We start from the raw sequence: 25,964 nt of genomic DNA, 5'->3' as shown, positions 1-25,964 counted from the left end.
TTTTCACAAAAAATAATTAGTTTTCCTCGAATAAGGGTTACCAAATAAATTTTAAAATTTGTACGGACTACAGAATATTGATGTTCTATCCAATGTTTCTGTTATACTACCTCCGTTTCATAAAATCAGCAACAAACTTAGATTCACACACCCCAAGACAAAATTTGGTAAAAGCATATTAGCAAAAGTAAGGGTAAGTGATTAAAATTTCATGAGAGAGAAAGTGGGGACCAAATATTTAACCCCACATGCTGCTGACAGTCTTTTTACAGCTAAAGGAGGGAAAATTTTCGTGGAAAATTTAAATTTGGCCTCCAAATTTAAAATTTTCAACTTCCCCCAAAATTCAAATTTGGCTCCCTGTTTTTTTGTTTCAGCCTAAGTTAAAAATACAACATTTACTACTCCACCATTTATGTTCAAAAAATTACAGACCACCATTAAATATAGCCCTCTTAATGAAACATCTAAAATCCTAAATTAATAAAGTCAGCAATTCAAGCTTCCAAAAAGTCAAGGCTTCAAGCATCATCATCTACATCCACCAGCTTCCAAAAAGTTGCAGCATCAGCATTAGTTAGTGGTAGGCAGCTCCTCTCTCACAGCACAATCTGAAACCTAAAAAAAAAAAAAAAACAAAATGGAAGAAGGGTATGGTGATGATTCTTTCAGCATGGATCAACTTTTAATGGAGGAACATCTCCTCCAACAAAATGCTGAATCAAATGAGAATGGAGTTAATGGTCAGCAACAAAGTGACAGAACACAACTTACTCTTGCCGAAAAACGAGGTATTGTTGATGAAATTCTAATACAACTTAGGGAGGATGATACATTAGAACGAGGGATGCAAACCAAAATTGTAGCAAAATTTGGGGTGCATAGATCAACCAGTAAGCAGAATATTCAATGATGTAATGAAGCAAAAACAGAGTGAGGGGCTGATTGATGTCAGGAATAAAAAACTTGGCAAAGTTGGTCCCAAATGCAAAGAATATTCTGAAGAATTTCTCCTATCAATCCCACTTAGATTGAGAACCACAAAAAGAAGTTATGCAGGTGCTTTAAAAATTTCTCATGTTACAATACACAGACCGAAGAAAAAGGGGTTGCTCAGAACTCATACAAGCACCAACCACCCAAAGCTAACTGATAATCACAAGATAGAGAGACTGAGATGGGTGTTGTCACACCTCACCCCTGCCACTGAGACAGAGGACCCAATGTACATTGACATGAGCAATGTCGTTCACATTGATGAGAAATGACTCTATTTGAACCCAGAGACAAGAAGGTTTTATCTTTTTCCCAATGAAGAAAACCCTTATAGGTGTGAGCAGTCAAGGAGGTTTAAGGTTAAGGCAATGTTCATGGCCATGATAGCAAAGCCACAACACAACACAAATGGGGAAATGATCCATGATGACAAGTATGAAATATTTGGCTTTGTTTATGAGCAAAGGGTAAAGAAATCCAGCAAGAACATACCAGCAGGAACAATGGAGATTAAAGCATTGCAATCTGTAACTAAGGATGTGATCAAAGACATGTTGATTAATAAGGTCATTCCATGCATTATAGAGAATTGGCCAGCACATTTGTCTAAGGACATTTTCATACAATGGGATAATGCAAGACCCCATAAAATTCCAACTGATCCAGAGTTTGTGGCAGCTTGTACACAAAATGGTTTCAACATCAAGATGGTGTACCAGCCCCCACAATCTCCAGACCTAAATGTGCTGGACTTAGGGCTGTTCATAGTTATGCAGTCAATTCAATATCAGTCCTTCCCCAAAAATGTTGAGGAGTTAGTGAAAGTGGTTGAAGAGGCATACAATACATTTGACCCAATTTCAAACAAATTCACATGGATCACATTACAGTCATGTATGACTGAAATACTAAAAATGATGGAAGACAACAACTTCACTCCAACCCATATGAAGAAGAGAAGTTTGGAGAAGCAAGGAATTCTGCCTGAGAGGCTCACATTTAGCCCTGAGTTGGTAGCTCAAGCAATGAACCACCTTAATGACAAGTTCAGACTAGTGAACTAGGTTCAAGCAGAAAAAGATGTTGAAATGGAAGTAGATGCTGGTTGAAAAGAAGCTAAAAAAAAGGGACTCACATCACATAATCAGCTCATGCTTAAAATAGGTGACATAATTTTTTTTTCTTTTCTTTTCCTTTTGGGTGTAAGTTTGTTTTTGGGCGGTCATTAGGACCTAGATATAGATCTAGACTGCCACACATAACCATAATGTGATGTATCGGACTCTATATGTATGGTTATGTGCAACTTTTGTGGGACTCTCTATTATGTATGGATGGTATGAAACCTTTTGTTAATTGAATGGAACAATGATGTTAATTTTGCTAATCTATATTACAACAACAAAAGCACCCACAACTCCTTCCTTTAGGTTCTCAAATGTAAAAAAGAACATCAGAAGGTTTTTTGTCATCAACACAAAAGAACCATGTTTGTTACCTCAACACTATTTGATTCTAAAATAAACAAACCAAATAGTTGAGCAATTCAAACATTTCTTTGTTTACCAAAAGAGTCCCTTCATCATATGGAATTTAGGTTGGTTTATGATCTCTCAAAAATGGTCATTGAGATCAAATTGGGACTCAATTTAGGACATCAACCAACAACAAAAATGATCTCTCCACATTGGTCATTGAGATCAAATAAGGACTCAATTTAGGACATCAACCAACAACAAAATTCATACAATCATCATCCAACAATCAGCAACCCCATTAAGTCATCATTGAAGCTTACCAAATTGATACAATCTAATCAAAACAGGGACTCACATCACATAATCAGTTCATGTATACAATAAGATCACCATCACAGAGGTACACAACACAAAGCAATGCATCAATTATAGGCAGAGGAACAACATAACAACAATCCCAAGTTCATCATAAAAATATGATCTCCAATACATAGGTACACAACACAAAGCATAGTAGCAATTATAGGTAAAGGAACAACAACATAACAACAATTCCCAAGTTCATCATAAAAATATGATCTCCAATAGATAGGTACACTACACAAAGCATAGCAGCAATTATAGGTAGAGGAACAACAACATAACAACAATCCCCAAGTTCATCAATCACAGCATCATCAAGGACTCGGTATATTAGCATGAACCAAAAATTACCAAAACAGGGACTTATGCAACAACAGGGATTCATAAAGTATCAGAATTGCAAATGAAGTTAGGGGATAGAGAATGTTACGCTGGCAGTCACTCAGATCTGACCCGTTTGTTCCCAACTTTTGCTTCTTCAAAAGGGAAATACATTTTGGGTGGAGGATTAGCCATGGTACAACCCCACCATTCCTCTTCTTCCTCAGCTTTGCCTTCCACCTTCTCAGGCTCCGCCTCACTTTTTTTCCTTCCCTTTTACACTGTCTTTTGACCCTCCATCACCCCACTTCGCTTTTTCCTCTTCTTCAATTAGGTCAGTTATCTTAACCCCCCTCCCACCAATCTTCCTCATAAACTCACATCTGCCGATTCTGCGTGGTTTGAATGTAGGGCGTGTCAGTTTCACCATGGGCATGGTTTGAATTGAGGACCCTTCCAAGAGCTTCAAACCCACCATCAGACAACACCTTTCGAGCTTCACCAGATTCGTAAAATCGACGAGGCGAAGAAGACTCCTTCTCAAGGAACATGATAAGATCAGAAAGAACATCAAGCTCCTTCTCGTCGGTGGTTGCGTAGAAAACCTTTTCTAAGGGGGTCAAATCAACGATATTTCGGGACGTACTCCATTGATAGATCGTTTAGATCTTATGAAAAAAAAAAGAAGAAGAAGAAGATACAATAGATCTGAAGGATCCAAGAGGTGCGAATTTCAGAAATTGAAGGAGTAGATGGAGGAAATGGAGTGAAGAGAGAGAAAGAGGGGCGTGAAATAGGGAAGAACGAGGGTTAGGGTTTCTGGGTATGTTTGATGAATGATGAAGGTGGTTGATGATTTAATTGGGGATGCAAGAATTAAAGGAGAGTAGTTAGGAGTTGATTTAATTTTGGTGGGAGAGATTACAATAATTCAATTACATTATTAATTTAATCAAATCTGATTAAGAAATTTAAGTGCTGCTTAAAAAGATTTAGTAAGGGTATAAATGTAAATTCATACAAAAAAATTTACTATATTAGGGAAGTTTTTTTTGTTGCATAATGTGTAGCTACCGTTTTGAGAAATTGTTGCTGATAATACGAAAGGGAGGTAGTATCTAGGCACCAGCACCATTATGTATAACATTTGAGCAGAAACTTTGTCATATACATAAGTAAATGAACATACTCAATAACATTAATGGGCAATGTTGTATAAAAGAAACACATTAGTGGCCAAGAATTAAATACAGATTACTACTTAAAGATGAGGTTAAAACTGGTAATTTGTTGCAAATATACTCCAAAATCCAAATCTAGTTTCAGAGTAAGTCAGGGCCTGAATATGAATATTGGCCACTTCATTTAAAACTGAAATGAATGTTAATCTTAATCCTGCTAAGAGCTTACATATAACAATGACTTGATTATTCATAGGCTTGGAGATTGTTGTACTTGCACAATATGAGGCAGGTAAGAATGACAAAAAACAGCTGAAAGTTATCAAGGATCAAAACACAAAACAATATGCCATCAGTAGATGATTCGCTAACAGGGAAGAAGCCAGAGATCAACAGTGAGATACAACATAGAGACGGTTTACAAGTTTCGATCTGCTGACATGATTTTTAACTGAGATTTCAATTGAGATCCTCCTGAAACATTTTTAACAGCAAAATGATATATATTCCCGTTTGCAAGGCATGCATGAGTAAAAACTTAGGAATAGTTGTATTGCAGCTTGAAACTAGTAAACTATCATTGAGATGAATGCATCCTCCAAAATTATCAATGTATCTAGAGAGGGTCCAAGCATTAATATAATGATCCAATACACTTCAAATGCCAAGGTTCATTTCCTCAAATAAATGCTAAGGTTCATATGAAATTAGCAGTCATAAAATAATTTAAAATTACATGAAGTATGACTTGCATGAGTTATTAGACCATTCTTTCTTTATCAGGCAAAATTAGTTATAATTCACTACTGCATGTCTGCATGAGAACCTTAAACGAACTCTGACCACAAGTTTCGGTGAGTATTACAGAAGCAGGGCCTGACATGAACACAGTAAAGAAGCGAGTATATATGCAAGATTTTTTCGCTGTAACTTCTAAGTTAATGCATATAGGTAAAATCAGATACGGTAACAGTGATCTAATACAACCAACATCGCGATGATTCGTGTCACACAATACATTCAAAGCATCTAAACCCGAGCCAATTTTGCTGAATCTAATCTTGTTCTTTACATTCAAATATACATCAATGTTAGTTCAAATGAGTAGATATACTACCTCATTGAAGACCCAAACTTGGCTGTTTTGAGAGCGGAAACTGTCCTTTCAAGCCTACTAATCCTGGCTTCAAACTCAGGAAGTAATTCCTCAAAAGGGTTGCGACTACCATTATCTTCTTCATTTTCTTCCCCATCACTGATATTCAGAAAAGCAACAGCTGCAGAGTTGCCTTGCTTGATGTCTGTACTGTGATTTGCTGCTTCAGCATGTTCATCTTTAGTAAAAGTGTAGCATATCGTGTTCAATGTAGTGTCAAGCAATGTTTCTTCCCTATTTAAGGTTTCCTGATCTTCAGCTAATGAGTCATTCTGCAAATGAATGCACTCCATATGCAGATTGCTCTTTTCATTTGCGTCCAATTTGCTCTTACACATCCCATTTTATTCGCCTTCCTCCACAATATTGTGCTCACATTTTACAGTTTCCTCTGACCACACTATCAAATCTATTGTACTTATTTGCTTGTTTTTATCAGGCACATTGGAACTTTGGAAGGATTTTGGATTGCAATTCCCGGAATATAAGATGGATTTTCATTTGGTATCTCCTTTCTGCTGCCAGTCGAAACTAAAACCATAGCATCATTACATGGAGTAGAACAAACATGTACTCCGGACACCTCAACCACTTTTCCTAGGCTTCTCCTCTGTCTGTCATGGATGGTCAATGATTCATGATCACGCAGGCACAATGTTGACCTCCACCAATCATAATACTTGATTGTAACATCCCCCTCGACCCATCGAGGAGGTATATAAAGCTTCAAACCATCAAACGATTTTTCATAGCTACTCAAAGCAAGTTCTAGATCATCATTCAATCTAAGAATGGGATCGGGAATCTTGATCCATTGCGAATTGCATCCCTACTCTATGTGGAGGATATAGCTCCATACAATCCACACCTATCAAATCACAAGCCATCAAACACCTTGTAAATGACAATAGTTGCTCATCCATAGCAGAATTTACCAACAACCACATTCCTTGATCACAATAAAACTTAGGAACTTCCCAATTCTTCACATTCAAAGCATAAGGCCGCCACAGAAAGTCATCCCCAAATGACTCCACATCCTGCAGCCCATATTTCAATTTCTTTGAACCGTGCCAACGAGCCAATCTCGGCTCTTCACGAGCAAGAAACTTCGGGTTTTTACCTAATCTAGTAAACCTCTCCCAAGCCCATACATGGACTAAATATAATGGTGCAGTAAGAACAAGAGTTGTACTACCATTTTCACCATCATCTGATATGAAACTAACAATTTTTTCATTTAACAAACTCAAGTCACGATAAATCGAAGCTAAAACAGCATGAGCTAAAGCAATCTGGTACCATTTGCTAAACTAATTGCAATTGAAAATAAATTAGGAGCAATAGTATTGTACCCATTTGAAGGAAAAACATACCTAGACAACCACAATACAAGAAATGCAACATGCTCCAAATGACCACCTCTACCCTTGAAATACCTCATCCAACCTAAATGAGTCACAAGATTATTAGAATTACTCATAATTTCAGAACATAAATGGACCAAACTAGCCTCAATATCATCAAAATTTCTATTTTTAGAAGGGGCAAGAACAGAAACACCCAAAATAGGAAATCCATCCAAAATCATAACATCCTCCAAAGTAATGGTACATTCACCCCAAGAAAAGATAAATCTGTTAGTTTCTGGGCACCATTTCTCAGCTAAACTTATGATCAGCTCATTATCCTTCTTAATGTAATAATCCGACGACGCGATAGCATCAAAGATCCCAACTTTCTTCAAATGCTTTGATGGGTTGGTTGTAATTCATCAATCCATGACTTCCATAACCTTCGTGGATTTGGAGTACCTTTGAAAGACACCTATTTTGTGACATCTTGAATGATTTTAGGGTTTGAAGAGAGAGAGAGAAGGGGGTTTAGAGAGAGAAGGTTGTTGATTAGTGGAGTTTAAGAAGGGTTTAAGGAAATGGGATTTTCTAAATGTTGGAATTCCTCCATTTGGTCTAACCATTAACTCTTCTCTTTCCAAAATCATCATCTTTTTTTCTGCTAATTTTCTGGGTTTGTGAAGTTCTGGGTTTATTTTTTTTTTTCAATTTTGTTGGGTTCATTTGCTTTTGTATGTGCATTTATTTTACTGCAAGTTTGGCGTGCTTTGAAAATTGACACTCTAAAAATGAAGTCCAGTTCTACAGTAAGAGTGCAGGGCATTAAAAAGTGATATTTTGGGCTAAAATTGGAAACATTTACGCATAATTTTTATAATGATCATCACACAATGAAAGGGGAAACAAACCTTTGCTTGTTCATTTGTTTTATTTTCAATACAATAGTAAGAATGCTAAATTAAATTTCAATCGTGTAAAAGTCATTTCTCCATTCGTATAATTTGAAATGATTCAAGTGAAATAAAAAAGTGATACAAACATACGGAATACAATGATAAATATAAATTTAAAGTCCAAAAATTCTTTAGAAAAATATTTCCAAATACATCAAAGGTTGTGCAAAAATTGGATTTGAACATTGGTCGGTCTGCATACTTAATACAGAAGGACCAAATTTAAAGTTCATATTTGCCTGCCTAAAATACTATTTAGTAAACAAGTTATGTACTCGTATATGTTTTAGCTAAGTTTCAACTTTTCAATTTACAAATGGCAAGTTGGCAAGTACGGAATAATATTCTAGACTAGCATTACGTATATTATTACGCACATCTAATTCTTATACATTTTTTTTTTGAGGGAATTTAATACTTATACTTCGTTTGCAATAAGAATAAAAAAATAGTCATATCGATGAGATACAATAGGAATAATATATTCTACATTTTTACTCCGTTTGTGATATTCTCTTTGCTCCGAATTAATTTCATATTAGATATTCACGTTACACTCTAAACTCCTCGAAAGTAGGATTAGAGAGCACCTACACTAAATTTTTATGTAGCAATAAGCATGCCTTGGGTGAAAATTCTTATATATACCTTAAGGTAGAGGACTTTTTCAAAGAGGGTACCAGCCCATAAGCTATAGCTAGATCTCTATTTAAACAGCTGATGAGATTATCACGCAAAAATCAAACGCTCAGAAATTATAATCATCAACATCATTCCAAAACAAATTACAGTGAATAATATGGCAATTCCTATTACTAAAGAAAATTACATGACAATGTCTAGTACTACGTTTGCTGATGATAAAACCGTCGTCTTTCTCAAGTTAAGGATCTCCAATCAGAACAACAACAGAGGTATTTTTCTTAATCTTGGGTTATACCCTTTTATATTATGTTATTATGCATCATATTACTTCTTATTGCATTCAATTCTATGTTGTTTTACTTAAGGAATATCATCATCCAATCTTGAGAGCACTTCATGGATTTAATTCGCGGATTGTCACGTGTACATAAAATTTTTTAATATGTGGAATATGAAATGACTCAAAATTTCTTATATGGAGACACCTTCATTCGTGTGCTTTTAATTTATAAATATTTGTATTGTGTATCTAATTGGATATAAAATTTAATCATGAGATTATATCGTTTTATGTAACTAATTGTTTGTTTTATGTGCTTCAATCTATGGAACTACAGGTTATAGTGTCCACTTTCCATTCCACATCATGTTTGACACCGCGAAGAGTGTTGCAAATGAGATGGTGAACGAGCTGGATTTAAATCATGGTGATGAACTCAAGATTGCTAATATGATGGACAAGAAAATCTCTGCTGTAATTCCTGGGTGGAAAGATACAAGTTCGCCCAAAAATCAACCAGCAGTACCTATTACAGCGCGCCTTTGAATGCCACGAAGTTTGATGAACAAAACTACCTTCCCTACATGAAGGTTGAAATTTCCTCCCTTATTAAGGGAATTTTGGTTTGGTTTTAATAATCAAATAAATAGAGTAGGAATTTCTTAGTATACTCAACTTAAATGGTAATTTTCTTCTAAATTACTTAGTATTCATTTCCTGCCATAACTGATGCTGCACAGCAGCAGCAGCACCTCAGGTATGTCACAAAAGCAATAATTCTCTAGTTAATCTCACAAGGAAACATGATTATCAACCAATTTGTCATTAATTATGTTCGGATTTATCCCCTTGCCAAGAAGATGTGCTCTAAAGTCAGAACAGACTCCCGGAAGCAAAGACATCTTCTAAGATGACACTCCTCTTGCTAAGTCTTATGGGATGCTTCATAAATCATGATACTAGTAAGAAGGCTAGACAGCAACGCGGATGCAGTATTTCAGAAAATTGGTTCATTGTTTTGCCAAAAACATTTCAGTGTGACTGAGTGGGTTTTTTCAGCCACCGCAGAAAAAAAAAAAAATTCCATCAAATTGAAGGACTGTTCTATGGGAAATTCTGAAATAGCCCAAAGAGAATTCGGAGATGGACTGTTCTCTGCAATATGAATTTTCTTCGCTCTAGTGTAACAGCTTTTCCGATAGAAATTTTTTTTATCAGTTCAACCTAAAGTTAATATACTTGGGGAAAAACATATCAGCATTGGAATTAACTAACAACCTTCAAGATACAATAAACCAAGTAAAGATTGTATTGCAAACAGTACAGACAAACAAACATGCTATATTATAAGTAAATTATTATATGATTAGCGTAATTAAGCATTCATCATGCTGCTACATTGCCTATATATATATATGGACTGAGTACTTACATTGACATTTCTGAATCTGTCGAAAGTACAGTAGATTACACTAAAACCAGATCAGAGTTTATATCATTTTTCTGTCCTCCTTTCTTTTTCAACTCTTTAATTTGTCAATCCAGCCACTATGATAAAACTGCCTTTACAAAAAATTCTAGCTCAGATTCCTATCCGTACCATCATTATCTAAACATAAGCTACATCCATCTTTGCCCTGTGCCCCTGTATATATAAACACATCAATGTCGGCACAAGATCTCACCTTACCATGGACCTTCTCTTAGCTGCTTATAGGGAAGAAACTATCTTCTCAATCCTATTTAGCCTAGCATCAATTTCCAGACTTTTTGCTTCAAACGATTTAAGATAATCATCCATTTCTTCATCACCGACAATAACAATAACATCAGGTGAAGTCTTCATTTGCTTTATGTCGTCATCTACTGCAACTGTATCCATTTCTTCATCACTGACATTAACAATATCATCAGGTGAAGGCTTCATTTGCTCTATGTCGACAACTACTGCAACTGTCTGGTGTACATCTTCAGCAATTGCACCACACAAAGGAGTCGTCTCAGTTTTGATCAGCGACCTTGCTCCACTAAAGGTTCCTTTATCTTCGATCAATTTTTCATTTGGAGAACAAGCACCCTCAGAGTACTCTCTATGTTCACAAGAAGTTGATTTTCCGCATGGCCTGTTACTGCTACTCCCAGCAAAATCTACGTACATCTCCACATTACATTGGGAAGATGAACCAACAGGAATTTCATTTTGAGATTGAGTACTCTCTGAATACTTGCTGTCCACACCCAGGTTACCATCACTCTGATACAATTCTTTTTGCCTCTCTTCCTCTATAGCATTTAATTCATTCACTTCTTTTTCCCTGTCTTCTTCTATAGCATTCGATTCATTCACTTCTTTTTCCCTGTCTTCTTCTATAGCATTCGATTCATTCACTTCTTTTTCCCTGTCTTCCTCTATAGCATTCGATTCATTCACTTCTTTTTCCCTGTCTTGCTCTATAGCATTCGATTCATTCTTTCTGTTGTCATCTAGCCCCAACAGCAAATCAATCACAATATCCTGCACTCCCTTACTTTTTACAGAAGATGGTAATTTTTCATTTGGCATTTCCCTGCTATTGCCTAAGCAATCCAACTCAACAGCCTTAGTACATGGGGAGGATGAAGGAAGAGGAGCCTCCTTGCAATTCCCTTCCTTACTTCCCTGTAGAATTTGAGATAATTTCTTCACCTTCGTCTTTCTATTCCTCTGTATTGGCTTTTCAACAGGGAGCGAATCTAGTGTCTTCCACCAATTAGAATACTGAATGGTAATATCTCCTTCAAGCAATCGAGGAGGTATATAGAATTTCAAACCATGAAGCGGTTTGTCATAGCTACTCCAAGCAAGTTCAACATCAGCATTCAATCTAGGAATGGAAATCGGAATATCTTGATCCATTCCGAATTGCATTGCTACTCTATGAGGCAGGTATTGCTTAACACAATTCACACCCACCAACTCACACACCCTCAAACACACCCCAAATGACAATAATTCCTCATCCACCTCAGAATCCACCAACACCCACATTTCCTCATCACAATAAAACTTAGGAAATTCCCAATTTCTTACATACAAAGCATAAGGCCTCCACAAAAACTCACCTCCGGCAGACTCAATTTCAACCCTCAACCTCCTATTTCTCACACCATTCACTCCGTGCCAACGAGCCAATCTCGGCTCACCATGAACAAGGGGTTCGGGTTTAGGCCCTAATGTCCGAAACCTCTCCCAAGCCCAAACCTGAATCAATTGAAAGGGTGCCCAAAGAACAAGCTTTGAACCATCACCTTGACCATCTTCACAGTTTAAACTTAATATCTTCTTCTTCAACAAACTCAAATCTCTATAAATTAAAGCTAACACAGCAGGAGCAAGCGCGATTCGAGTACCTCTAGCAAGACTAACAGCAATGCGGTTAACATTAAAGGAAGAAAAAAACATACCTCGATAACCATAAAACAATCAATGCCACATTTTCCATTTCACCACCATAACCCTTAAAGTAATTCATCCATTCAAGATGACTAACATTAGACACATTAGTATCTTTCTTGATCTTTGCACAAGCATCATTCAGCTTCTTCACAATGTTATGATCATCTGCAATATTACACGAGTTTTCGAGGACTGAAAACCCGAAAACTGAGAACCCTCCTAGGATCATAACATCCTCCAAAGTTATACTTGCTTCACCCCAAGGAAAAACAAAAGTATTAGTATCAGGGCACCATTTTTCAACTAATCCAATGATTAACTCATTATCCTCCTTAATTTCATAAGTTGAACATCTAATTGCGTCATATATTCCAGCTCTTTTCCAACTTAATTCATGGGTTTTCTGCAGATTTTCAACCCAAATACTCCATGACTTATGGGGTTTTAACCTACCCTTGAAAACAACTCTTTCTTTCAGCTTTTTTGTCTTGGTATTTAAAGGAAGACAAATAGAAGGGTGTTTTGGGAGAAGCTGATTAGTTGGATTGTAGATGGGTTTCAAAAAATGAGCTCTTCTAAAGGTTGGTAATCCTTCATTTGCTGGTGGAACCATCAGATTTTCTCTCTCCTCTACAATGGAGTTTTCTTCCATCACAGAATTTTTTCTCAGAATTTTACTCCGTACTATTTTTTTTTTTAACAAGTACTCCGTACTATTTTGCTTTACTGGTTTTCTGGGCTGAAGGATCATTTTGGTGATTGGAATTTAGAATATGGTTCGACTCTTTTTTCACTTTTAGATGTCAGCTCAAACTTTTACAGAGCAGTAATTATTGGCATTTTTGGCATTTGAACTGCTTTTTTTACATCAGAGATGCTGGAATAGGAATACGGCTCACTACTCCATTTACGTATTTATCGATACATAGTTTTAGGTGATTTAATTGATTTAAATAAAATAAGAGGTAAGTAGGGTAGTTGAATTATTTTAAAACGGTAAAAGAAATATAGTGGGGTTAATAGTTTATTATTAAGTAATGTATAAGACTTTATAAAACACAGCTGTATTTGGTAAGTGTAACACTTATTAAAACAGTGAGGGAGTAAAGACTTTATTTTTTATTTTTTTATGGCACATACATCGACACAAATTTTTAATTAATAATATCTTTAATTATCAATAAATTTAAATTATAACAATTGAAAACTTAATAATCTATTTATTAAAATGATTCCAATATATACTCACAAAACAAATTACAGGTTTTTTTTTTTTTAGAGAGTCTCTAAAAACCACCTCTTGTTTTTCTTCTTTGTTTTCTCTCTCATCCTCTCCTCTGATCTCCCTCTTGTGTTCTCTCCTCTTCTCTCATGGCTCTCTTTCTTGGCTTCTTTTTTCTTGATTTAAAGCTTGTATTCTTGCTTTTTGCCATCGCCATCGCCATCGCCACTTCCTCCACCACCGCTTCCGCCGCTCCACCGTGCAGCCTCCGCCGTTGTCAGCTCCTCCTCCAAAGCAACCCCTTCATCTTAACCTCTCTTTAGTTTCAAAGGGATGATTACCAAAGGGTTGGAAATTTAACAAGATTTTTCAAATCTTGTTTTTTATATCATGCATGGCTTTGATATTATGGGTTTTTCCTTTGATTTCGTTTTTTATACTTCAATCCACTTCAATTTGTGGTTGGTTGGATATCTAGGGTTCAAGTCGGTGGAATTCGAAAACCCTTGGTTCCGCCGACTCCGTCGCCTTCACTGCCACCACCACCACCGCCACCTCCACCGTCATCGTCTTCGCGTCTCGACCTCCGTTTTTGAATTGTCGGCAAACTTCCTTGGGTCATATTATTTTTGGGTCTTTGCTTTATTTTATAGTACTTTTTACTTTATTTTAGCTTCCTAATTCCTATGGAAGCTTTTTGTATAGCTTCCTTGAGAAACTTTAGTTTGTGATTAATTTTTTTTATTTTTATTTATTTATTTATTTATTAGTTGTACTTTTTTTATTCTAATCTATTAGTCCAATCCTTTGATAGGTGGACTTTTAGATTTTAATGATAGCGATAAGGGATTATTCAATCGTGTATTTTACCTTTAAAAATAAATAAATAAATAAATACTCACAAAACTATATCAATAAGGGGGTTGTTCATGGGATGGCAGAGGCAAGGGGTACCAAGGATTGGGTAGCATTGGGAAGAGGTGTCGTGCATGAGGCTAAGGTGGGGAAGAGGTTGTTAGGCTGGAGTTGGGGTGGGGAAGAGGGTACCTTTGATGGTATGGGCTGGAGAGGCAGTAAGGTTGAGGCTGGGGTGGGGAAGAGGGTGTCTGTGGTGGGTTGTGTTAGAGGTTAATCTAGAAAAATCTAGATGTGGTATGAAAAATCTAATGTGTAGATTAGAAAAATCTAGAATGAAGTAGGAAAATCAAAAGAGGTTTTAGAAATATCTTGTAAAATTTCTAAGATGAGTGACGTAGAAAAATCTAGATACATGTAATATGAGATAAGTGTAGAAAAATCTAGAAAGTGGGAAAAACACCACTATAAATATGTTATGTGTGCATGAGTAAGAAGTGAGCTAATCATGAGCTCCACCAATGGTTGATAGAAATTAAGGGTTCTATCAAGAGATTGAGAAACATGAGCTCTCACAAACATGTTTGTACAATTTATGGTGAAATTTATGAAATCATTAATTTGTTATATGATATTCATGTCCATTAAACTTCTGCATGCGCTCAAATTCTATCATGGTATCAGAGCCGGAACGTGATTACGAAGAATTTGAAGAACGAAGAATTTAAAGACCGAAGGACTGAGATATGAAAAATCTCAAGATTGACATTGAAGAGGATATAAAGGAAAAAAAAAAGTAAGTTTTTGTGAAGATTAATGTTTTTGAAGAAATATCAGAAGAGAAATTTAAGTTAAAAACATTTTGATAGAAAAACTAAGATTGAAGTACATCTCGATAAATATTATTTGAGTTGCTAATGACAAAAGCATTAGCGGAGATGGTTGGTGACATGAGCACCAACAAAGTAAAATTGTTGATAACATGAGTACCAACAAAAAAGTTGAGAAAATTACAATTAGGGGGAGCAAGTTCAAGTTGGTAACACGGGTACCAACACAAAACATTGAAGATCAACAAGATGTGATGAAGAAATAAAATTGGGATAGTTGGTAACATGGGTACCAATATAAAAGATCAACAATATAGAATATGAAGCAAATCAAGAAATGGTTGGTGACATGGGCATCAACGTGCATAACAAGGAAAACTTCAAAAATCAAATTTAGAGATCATTGAAGAAAGAAGCATCAATGGAGTTTTTTCAACAAAGATTTTTCAAGATTAAGAGGGATTGTTAGAGGTTAATCTAGAAATATCTAGTGTGTAGATTAGAAAAAAACTAGAATAAAGTAGGAAAATCAAGAGAGGTTTAGAAATATCTTGTAAAATATCTAAGATGAGTGATGTAGAAAAATCTAGATACATGTAATATGAGATAGGTATAAAAAAATTTAGAAGTGGGAAAAACACCACTATAAATATGTTATGTGTGCATGAGTAAGAAGTGAGCTAATCATAAGCTCTACCAATGGTTGATAGAAATTAAGGGTTCTATCAAGAGAGTGAGAGACATGAGCTCTTACAAACATGTTTGTACAATTTATGATGAAATTTATGAAATCATAAAATTGTTGTATGATATTATGGTCCATTAAACTTCCGCGTGCGTCCAAGTTCTATCAGGTTGGGCTGGGAGAGGCAGCGATAGGGCTCAGGAATCAGTTCAGCAGTGGACTGGGGATCTGATCCAGCGGTGAGGGTTTGGGAGGGTGTGTTGATGATGGGGGCTTGTTGGATTATTTTGGTTTTTTTTACCCAATAATATGGTGACACGTGTACATAGTAGACCCCACCAAGAAAATCCGTTAAATGGTGGTGAAATCCAACTTTATTTTTTTATTTGGTAGTAAAATAAAACCTTTAGAATTTTTTATGGTAAAAAAACACAATTTCAAGTCTTAAAATAAGTGAATAAAGACTCATCCTCCTCAATCCTTTTAAATTTTTTATATTTCATGTAATGTAGGTTATCAATCGAAAGATTCTTATACTTCATCACCACATCATTTAAAATGTGTGTCAAACTGTCAATGGCTAATTTAATTATCATTTGAGAACTTTTTGGATTCCCATTTCTAAAATTGACAACACTTTCAACGTACAAAAAAATTACTAGAAACAATTTGAAAATTTATAACAAAAACACAGGTAAATCAATATAATTGACACTCAGTTATTCTCAATTTTTTATGAAGTACTCTCTACATTTCTTAAAGAAAGTTGCATTTGGTTATTTTATGCGTTATTAAAGAAATTAAAACGATGGAAAGCAATAATTATATATCACAATATCAAACAATAAGACGTTAATTCAATGTTGAAAATAGGTAAATATTAATGTAAATATGAATAGGTACATTTGAATCAGGTAATTATTTTAGTAAATGAAAATAGATTATAAATACATTGGAAGTAGGTATGAATGAGGGAAAATGTGTAGAAGATATTTATAATTTTATATTAATCTAGAAAATAATTAAAACGTGAACTAACAATTAAAAGGAAACGAGAAAATGACACACGTAAGTACGTAACGAAGGGAATATTTCCGTATTATTTTATTTTATCCACCTAATAGTATTGTTTTAGTGCCTAATTTTTTATCGTTTGAAATACGTAGAAGATTTTTGATTAGAATGTGTGCCCACATTCATTTTTTCTGTTCATTTGTAAAGAATCAGCAAAATAATTCAATTATCCAAACCTTGTTTAATGCCGTTTCATTTAATTATACTGAGTATCCTATATTTATTTATTTTTTGAATAAACTGAGTATCCTTTTTTTTTTTTTTTGTTAAGAACTGAGTATCCTATATTAATGTATCATTTATTGCGTTTTGAAAAAAAAATAAAATAAAATAAAAAAAGGAGCTTCATTAATTGCAAATCAATGAATCTACTCTTAACATCCACCTTCTTTAATTCACAAGCAAATGTTAGGTTTGGCACACTACATTAAGGTACCCCTATGTATTTTTTGCAAATGTTAGGTTTCACTTTTCCAAATTGGTCGTTTTTATTCAAAATTTCAAATACTCCTTTTATTTCGTAATAATCGCAACATTAGGGTATATACGTAGTTTTATGAAAATTACAAGATGGGGACCAAAAAAAATTATTTATAATATATATACAATATAGTTAGTACTCCGTAGGAAAGAGAAATAATAAAAAGTAATGTAACTGAAGTCAATGGAAGAGAGAAATAATAAAATATTTGTGAAAATGAAGTTAGTGGGAGAGAGATAATACTCCGTAAAATAATAGTGGATCCTTTCTAAATGTGAAATTATTGCAATTATTATGAAACATATGTAAAAGGAAAATATTGCGATTATTACGAAACGAAGGGAGTACATCACATTCTTTTTTGAATATTTTGTCCGATATTTTTAAATTTTGTTTCTCTCCTTACATGGTCATCAGTCTCATCAATTCTTTTATTTCAAAAAAAAAAAAAAATTGTACTATAGTATTTTTTTTTTCTCACATCCGTCCCTTACTTAGTTACGAAGTACAATTAATTTTATTAATTTTTTTGATAAATAGTACAAGTACTTTAAATAGACTATTACCTCTATAAACGAAGGGAGTACACTAAAGAGAAAGAAACTTAATCAAAATAAGGACCATTCTTAATCTTTGACTCTTTGTACTCAAGCTTTGTTTGATTGCGATGGGAATTAACTTTCTAAGGTAATTTTTAATCTATGGGAAATTTATTACTCCCTCCGTCCCTTATATTTTGCCCCATTTGCCATTTAGAGTAGTCCTTTATTTTTTGCCCCATTCTATTTTGGGCCATGTTCCCATATTACTTACTGACTACCTAACCTCATTTAGCCCAATTAAAACCTTAAAGCCTCAGCCTATTTTTCCCCCTAATCTCCTCTTACTGCCTCTCTCTCCTAAAATGGTACTGCCTCTCTCTCTTCCATTTTGGCTTCTCTTCTTCCTCCGTTACAACCGAGGCTCCTTCTTCTCCATGCTTGGCATTTTTTTTCTTCTCTGAAAACCCCATCCAAACTCAAGCACCCCCTCTTCCATTTCCGTTCTCTGTTTTTCGCTTTTTAAAATTATTTGGTATCCTTCAAAACCTAGATCTATGATGCCGGAATAGTGAGATCCGGCTTGCAACTAAATCTTTGCTTCGTCTTTGTGTTTCATTGTTAGAAAAGCTTAGATTTTTTTTGTTTTTGAAAAAATTTCTACCCAAAATTCGTAAATTGGTGGTGTTTCATTTCCAGATCTATTTTGATATGAATTCAAAGTTCAATGAGGAGGATTATGAGTTCTTGAAGCATAATCTATTTTTAAACCAAACCCCTACCTTAAACAACTCCGATGATGACGAAGAGGAGCTTATCCCCAACACCCCTGCAGCAACCATCACTAGCTCGCCACCTCCAGGCGTGATTCTGGAGACACCATTATGCATGCAGTCTTCCTGACCACCCAGCTTTACCAAAGGGGGTAGCAATTTAATACCTTCTAGAAGGCTGGGGGTGGTCAGATCTAGGGGTTCAAAAAGGGCTATTGACTTTGGTACTTCTGATATAGAGGTCGACGCTTATGTTTTTAAGTCCCAAGGGCCGGAAAATTACTTTTCCGGCCAAACACCAGAAAATGGAGGTGAAATGCTTCGACTTCTTTGTCCTCTTTATTTTTGTGATCCGAAAAAGGCCAGATAACCTGTTAATTACCCTAAGGTTTTAAAAATGGAGTATTTGTGATTGTTTAGTCTAGATCTGTTAGTTTTTGTGATTTAGAGTATTTGTGATTGTCTGTCCAAATCTCTGAATTAGCCTAACTTCTTATAAATGTTTTGGCTATTGGCTTAATTATGATGGTGGAGTATATTTGTATTTGTGATTTGGAGTACTTTTTAATTCGAACTCTAATTGTCTAAATCTGTTAGTTTTTGTGAATTGGAGTATTTCTGATTGTTAGACCAAATCTCTGAATTTTCCTTACTTTCGATTACTATGTTGGGTATTGACTTAATTACGACTCTGAAGTATTTTTGTATTTGTGAATTTGAGTAATTTTTAATTCGAACTCTGATGTCTAAATCTGTTAGTATTTGTGAATTGGAATGTTGGTGATTGTAAGTCCAAATCTCTGTGTTGTACATTGTAAGGTGGAGTAATGATCCTAGTTTCATTTGGTGAAATGTTGGTACAATGTTGTTGTCCTGTATTGTTTATTAAGTAGACTTATTAATAGACAGAGAGACCCTATGATGAGTATGTGTATAATCTACTCTGAGGGGGTGGGGGTTCAGCTTATGTGATGCCACTCCATCTTTTTTTTTGATGTTAGACGAGGCACGATTAAGCAGTCCCTTAAACACGTATTTGTTGCCACTCCACCTTGTAGGATGTTTGACGAGGCACTGTGATGCCACTCCATCCCGTAGATGTTTGATGAGGCACACAGTTGCAATGTTGTTGCCAACCCCATGATGATCACAACACTATGAAAAAAAACAATTCTGAGTTGTGTATTGTGTGTTCTTCTTCCTGTTTTGTGGACACATACATTAAAGTAATAAATAAAGTTGATATAATTCATAAGTTGGTTCATTTATAATTACAGAATAAATTGCATGATTGCAACCTTCTAAACATCACAAAAGTACATTTAATCCCTATAGACATTACACAAAATGGGGCAAAATACTAAAAACTGAAGTAGTCTTGATCATAACCAACATTTGACTACTCTGCCAAGTTACTACAAATCTGTACATCAAAAAATTCTTGTGATAATTTCATAATTTGCGTTGTTTATCTTTTGGAATAACATGCCACTACCTGATTTGTATCACCTCCTGGAAATGCACATGTCCTGCATCATTCCTCCCAATTCATGAACTTGCATAGACGTGTCTTGCCCGATTGAGGTATTTGTTTCCCTTGGAATCTACTCTGTTTCTGCCTCTGCCCTTTCTTCTGGTTCCTGAACAGTGTTTGTCAATCCATGTAATTCCATGTGTTGTTGTAGCAAAGAAGTCATACTTTCTTTTAGCAACTGAATAGGGACTTCTATGTATGTTGGCAAATTTCCTGCTCTTTCCATCCTTTCCTTTGCATGATGTGGTTGTATATAATTATTTGAACCTTGCACCATCATTATCTCAAGCATGCAATATTGTAGGCTAAGAAACACATGATTAACTTTACGAGGCTCAAAAATTTCATAAGCATACTTGACAGCACTTACTAGCTCGTCCACGTTTCTAGGGGCTTGTTGGTGTTGGATTGCTTGAATTGTATTAAAGAACCCTAAGTCGAGAACATTTAAGTCCGGACTGTTTGGGGGTTGTGCTATAAGATGTATGTTGAAACCTTCTGTGTTTGCTGCGTTTCTGAATTCAATGTCATGTAGTTGCAAATGTTGTGTAGCATTATCTTGTTGAACCCAAATGGTTCCACATGCATCAATTGGCCAATTTGCCTTGATCGAGGGAAGCAATTGCTCAATAAATAACTTCCTTATCACTGATTATGTAATATTCTTGATTGGTTTTATCTCCAAAGTGCCAGCCACTCTATGTATACTAGATCGCTTTGTTGGAATTACTTCTGTCAATGGGAAACATCCTAACTCCCCATCAAACAAACATTCATTATCCGGTCCATGAACTGCTCTGGACAATGCAACCTCAAACATTACTTTGGTATCGTACCTTTTAGACTTACAATTCCGGTAAGGACGTACTTCATTTGGTGCCAAATAAAATGTTTGTGAGTTTTTTGTCATAAAAAACCATTTCTCATCAATGTGAACCACGTTATACATATCTCCAAATCGGGGGATGGTATTAATTGTGCTTGAGATTACTTGTTGCATGCACCATCGTAGCCTTTGTATCTTATTCACAGCTGTAAGTGTTGGTTTGATTGCATTACTATGCCTTAAGATCTTGCCTTTCTTTACAAACCTCCCAACTGTTGACTTGTTTATTTTCATTGCTGAAGCTAATGACCTAATGTTCCCCCTTTTTTTCAAGGGGACTGCCATCAATTGTTCAACATTCAGTTGAATTGGTTTTCTGCCAGCCTTTCCTTTTTGATTTTTGCTGATTTTGATGCTTTGTTTCAAACGCACACTAAGCTTCACATGCTTCCATATCCTTTGCAAAGTCCACCTACTAACACCATGAATGTGGGAAAGTTTATTAATTGTCCCTGGAGGTAGCTTCAGGTTTGTTGCTGCATGTAGTAGGCTTTCTATGCACACCTTCCTTTCCACATCTTTCATGTATTTCCTGCGTTCATTTTGTTCGGTTGTTGCCTGAGTTGTTGCCAGGGTTGCTGCCTGACTTGTTGACTGAGTTCCTGCATGAGTTGTTGCCTGAGCTGTTGCCTGGGTTGCTGCCTGAGTAGTTTCTTGAGATGATGCCTGAGTTGTTTCAACAGATGATGGCTGAGTTGATGCCTGAGAGGATGCCTGAGTTGTTTCACCTGAGTTGTTGCCAATGAAGCTCAGAAAATCAATTGTTTCCATTTCGGAATTTGGCATGGGTGAAAAGAGTCCCTTAATTACTCGATGATGATAAAACTGAGAGTAATTCCCCCCCACCGTACCCCTCCCCTATTTAATTTTCTGGCTTTTTTTTCCTTAACAATTTTAATGCCCTGTGTATTTTTTGTGTTCTCAGGTGATGAAAAGTAAGAGGAGGAAGATAAAATTACTTGCCTTCTGCTATTTATAATGCCCTGTTTTTTGTTTAGGGGGGAAAATTTTCCCTCCAAAAATTTGGAGAATTACTGTAACACTTTTTGTAAAATAGTTTCGCACAGTGAACATTTGTGAGTGGGATTACCTTTTACTCTATTTATGAAATGTTCAGTGAATTTTAATATTCTACAGTCAGCAATTGTGAGTGGGAGTATTAAGAAGCCCACTTGCACATTATCTCTCAGCAATTTGCTAATTAATTCCACAAATATGCCTAAGGGACCACAACAATTTCCACTACCTAACATCTCTTAATAAAGCAATAAATGGGGAAGGGGCAATATATTGGGGACAGAGGGAGTATGAGGGAATCCCAATAACTCACGATGATAAATATTTGGTGTTTGTCAAGGAGAAAATTCGTAAATTTCGGCATATAGTGAAGGCTAGTTTTGTAATTCATAAGAAACACCCTTAACTTTTTCATCCATTGTCATCATCTTCTTCCTCCTTTCTACATCACCCATTGCACCTTCATCTTCCGATTCTTCATCTACTTCCTCCTTTAATCATCTTCGTCTTCTTCATCACTCATCACCTTTGTCACCCACCATTTTCGGCAGCTTCGCCGCCGAAATCAAAAAGAAATTCCTAAGATAAAAGGGAGAAATAAAGGGCATGGTTAACCTTATATAAGGGTAGTGGAGCTTTTCTTTCTCCATTGAATCTGCTTGTGAAATCGTGAAGCAGTAGCCATTGAAGTTGTTTTTGAGCCCTTTATTTTTCTTGGCTCCATTAAAGCTCTTCTCAAAGCGTCAAGTTAGTGAATTAGTGGTACAAGAATTTTTTTTAATTACAAAAGCACTTATATTTATGCAAAATTTATTTACAAAATTGTCATTTGTTAAACAAAAGAAATTCTTGTTTAATAATGTTAGAAACTTGTATTTTCTCATTAATTACCTTATCTATTTCCTAGGAAATTGTTTTTTTTGGTATAGTGTTTAGACAATTATACCCTTTAAAATAATTATTTACTTATTTACCCTTATTATTGTTAATTTTTTCTTTTTTTGAACTCTTGAAATAATATGGGGACATTTATATCTCTAAAAATATTTGTTTATATATTTTCCGTCTATACCAACAACTAAATTTTACATATAGAGCCAAATTGAAAGAGTTATCTAGATATGGCTAGTTATAACGCACGTATCAAATGCGTAGCCGCCGTAGTAATGTGAAAAATTGAAATTATTTCCTCCAATTTACATTTGTTTTTTTATTAATCAAACAACCTACCTTTACGTCTTTTACTGTATTTCATGGAATTTCATGTTTGTTGGTGTGTACAGTATATGAAATTGGTGCAATCAAACGAGGCTTAGTGTTTCTATAATAGGCTTAAAAAAAAGGTCATACTACCTTCATTTCTTTTTAGTTGACATTTTTCTTTTATCACGATTGTTAATGTGCTATTTTAACGATTAATGTATCTAATTATCTATATTGTTAAATTATAAAAAGTGGTTATTAATAAAATATACATTAATACGATTCAAACAAGATCTCACTTGACTATATAAATCACAAAAGCTAGTTAAAGTGTAGTTTGTGAATAGTCTAAAAGTCAAATTATATAAACTAAAAATACGAAGGAAGTAATAGATCGATTATTTTTTTATAAAGGATTTTTTGACACTTACAATAGTTGTCATTTTAGGAGTTACCACCTACAGTTATTTTTTTTTTTTTGAATTTTACCACCTACTATTTTTTAAACATCAAAACTTCCCACCTACTTAGCTCCGAACTGAAATGTGATGTCATGTGGGGCCCACTAACTACATTCTCACCCTATTTCCCTCCTTTTCTTTCTTTCTCTCTCGATTTCTCATTCCCCTATATTGTACACCTCTCAAAATTGGGGAAAAAGTTCAAACTAAATTACATATTCATGTTAATTGAAGTTCTTCCCCAATTTTGAGAGGAATACAATACAGGGTAATAAGAAATCGAGTGAGAAAGAAAGAAAGGTAGGGAAAAAGGGTGGGAAGTTAGTTAGTAGGCTCACATGATGTCACATTTGAGTTGAGAGCCAAGTAGGTGGGAAGTTTTGATATTTTAAAAAATAATAAGTGGTAAAATTAAAAAAATTAAAAAAAAAAAAACTGTAGGTGATAATTACTAAAATAGCAATAGGTGGTAATTGTCAAAACATCCTTTTATAAATGAAAAAAAATTGAAAGATTAGTTTTTCTAGAGATTTCTGTAAAAAAAAAAAAGTTTTTCTAGAAGCAATCTAAGAATTTCTTATAACTCTTTATCTTAAATCATACCGGGGCGTTTGGTTGAAGGGATATAAATAAGAGGGATGAAAAGGAGGATAAAGATAGGGGATTGATAGGTGGGACAAGGATAAATAATTTTTTTCCATATTTGGTAAGTATGTGAAACAAATTAGAGATAAGTAATAAATTTATAAAAATACCCTTACTAACTTCTACCCTTTCTCCTTACCCTTTCAATTTCATATAATTTAGTTTTTTAAAACTCATTTCTTATCACTTTCCCTTGTACCACCCCTTTTAGTTATAGAAATGAAGAGATAAATGGGTGTTTTTATCCCTATCCATAACCCTCTTTTAATCCTCATCCCTATAAATAAACCCTACATTTCTTCTATCCCTATTTTTTATCCTTATCCCACTCCTTTTATCCCTCTAAACACACGCTCTCTAATTTTAATCAATCTCACCCAAAATTACCCGTCCGTCTAATCTTCCCTTTAACCTCAAAATAAAACTGAGAAAAAAGAGGGTCAAATATCTTGATAAATCAAAACCACTTAAAAATTGAAATTCATGGTTGAAATTGCACAAATCCCACCAAGATTTATGGAAAAAAAGGTGGTATTCATGAATTATGATGTACTTACTAGTTCTAATACCATCCGGTTAATCATTAGAGAAGCTGAGAAAAAGTCCCTGATACGAACACTTTCCTTTTCTTTTAGAGTGAATGTAGCATTACTTTGGAAGATGTCATGGTTTTGAGATAGTTTTTGGTTTTTGGATTTCGGATTTCGGGTTTTACCAGTCGAAGCCAATTTTGTTACTACACAAGATAATGTGGAGAAATTCAGTGAAAGTTGATTGAAGCTTGTAAAAGAGTCGAGGAAAAAAAAAATGATCTTCATCAAGTAAATCAATGCAATGTGGTTTTTTTTTGTTCTGTTGTTGTTGAGGTATGTGTTTACATTGAATTTATGCTGTATGATTTTGTTGAATGTATTGTACATTGCTGTTAATCTTTGTAGAGGTACTAAATTCGCGCTTGTCCCTGTTTCTTGCTTCGATTTATAGTGTTAGATTTCGGGGAAAACTCCTCAAGTTGGAGTGTGTACCATTAATCAGTGTTACAATACTAGTCCTAATCTTGTTAGGAATCCTAGTACGATAAGAATACAAATTATATCATATAATAATATCTATCACACCCCCGCAGTCATAGCGGGAGGAGGTCGTATGCTAAGACTGGATCTAAACTCCAAAAATAAGTCTCGTGGAAGGCCTTTTGTGAAAATGTCCGCAAACTGATATCTGGAAGGAACATGTAGAACCCGAACGTGACCCAAAGCAACCTTTTCTCGAACAAAATGAATGTACGTCTCCACATGTTTGGTGCGTTGGTGTTGTACGGGTTGCTAGAAAGGTAGATAGCGCTGACATTATCATAATAAAATATAGTAGTCTAATGAAGAGGATAATGTAGCTCCAATAACAGATTACGAAGCCAACAAGCCTCAGAGACAATGTTTACGACGCCTCGATATTCATATTCATATTCTGCTTCTGCACTTGATTTAGATAATGTGGGTTAACGCTTAGATGACCAAGAAACGAGCTTGTCCCCAAGGAAGCAGCAATAACCCGATGTGGAACGACGGGTGTCGGGACAACCTCAACGGTCAGCG

General features: G+C 35.1%; 4 protein-coding genes across 4 annotated transcripts; 1 reads left to right on the top strand and 3 right to left on the bottom strand.

Annotated features, from left to right (window-relative positions):
• Positions 1 to 917: 917 nt before the first annotated feature.
• LOC110720732 lies at positions 918 to 2,060 on the top strand. Its single transcript, XM_021899779.1, has 2 exons — positions 918 to 1,225; positions 1,331 to 2,060. The coding sequence occupies exons 1-2, from the start codon at positions 918 to 920 to the stop codon at positions 2,058 to 2,060; spliced, it is 1,038 nt and encodes a 345-aa protein (XP_021755471.1).
• Positions 2,061 to 6,280: 4,220 nt separating this feature from the next.
• Positions 6,281 to 7,086, bottom strand: LOC110720731. The gene is made up of 2 exons (XM_021899778.1): positions 6,872 to 7,086; positions 6,281 to 6,803 (listed from the first exon to the last, which is right to left on the bottom strand). The coding sequence occupies exons 1-2, from the start codon at positions 7,084 to 7,086 to the stop codon at positions 6,281 to 6,283; spliced, it is 738 nt and encodes a 245-aa protein (XP_021755470.1).
• Positions 7,087 to 10,439: 3,353 nt separating this feature from the next.
• Positions 10,440 to 12,915, bottom strand: LOC110720730. The gene is made up of 2 exons (XM_021899777.1): positions 12,173 to 12,915; positions 10,440 to 12,129 (listed from the first exon to the last, which is right to left on the bottom strand). Exons 1-2 carry the CDS (start codon positions 12,913 to 12,915, stop codon positions 10,440 to 10,442), a joined length of 2,433 nt encoding a protein of 810 aa, XP_021755469.1.
• A 7,312-nt stretch (positions 12,916 to 20,227) lies between these two features.
• LOC110720729 lies at positions 20,228 to 21,814 on the bottom strand. The gene is made up of 2 exons (XM_021899776.1): positions 20,888 to 21,814; positions 20,228 to 20,761 (listed from the first exon to the last, which is right to left on the bottom strand). The coding sequence occupies exons 1-2, from the start codon at positions 21,812 to 21,814 to the stop codon at positions 20,228 to 20,230; spliced, it is 1,461 nt and encodes a 486-aa protein (XP_021755468.1).
• Between the last annotated feature and the right edge of the window lie 4,150 nt (positions 21,815 to 25,964).

Source organism: Chenopodium quinoa, unplaced genomic scaffold, assembly GCF_001683475.1.
Source record: "Chenopodium quinoa cultivar QQ74 unplaced genomic scaffold, ASM168347v1, whole genome shotgun sequence".
NCBI classification, from domain to species: Eukaryota; Viridiplantae; Streptophyta; class Magnoliopsida; order Caryophyllales; family Amaranthaceae; genus Chenopodium; species Chenopodium quinoa.
The sequence above is the reverse complement of the archived record's forward strand: the minus strand, read 5'-3'. Positions and strand labels throughout refer to the sequence as shown.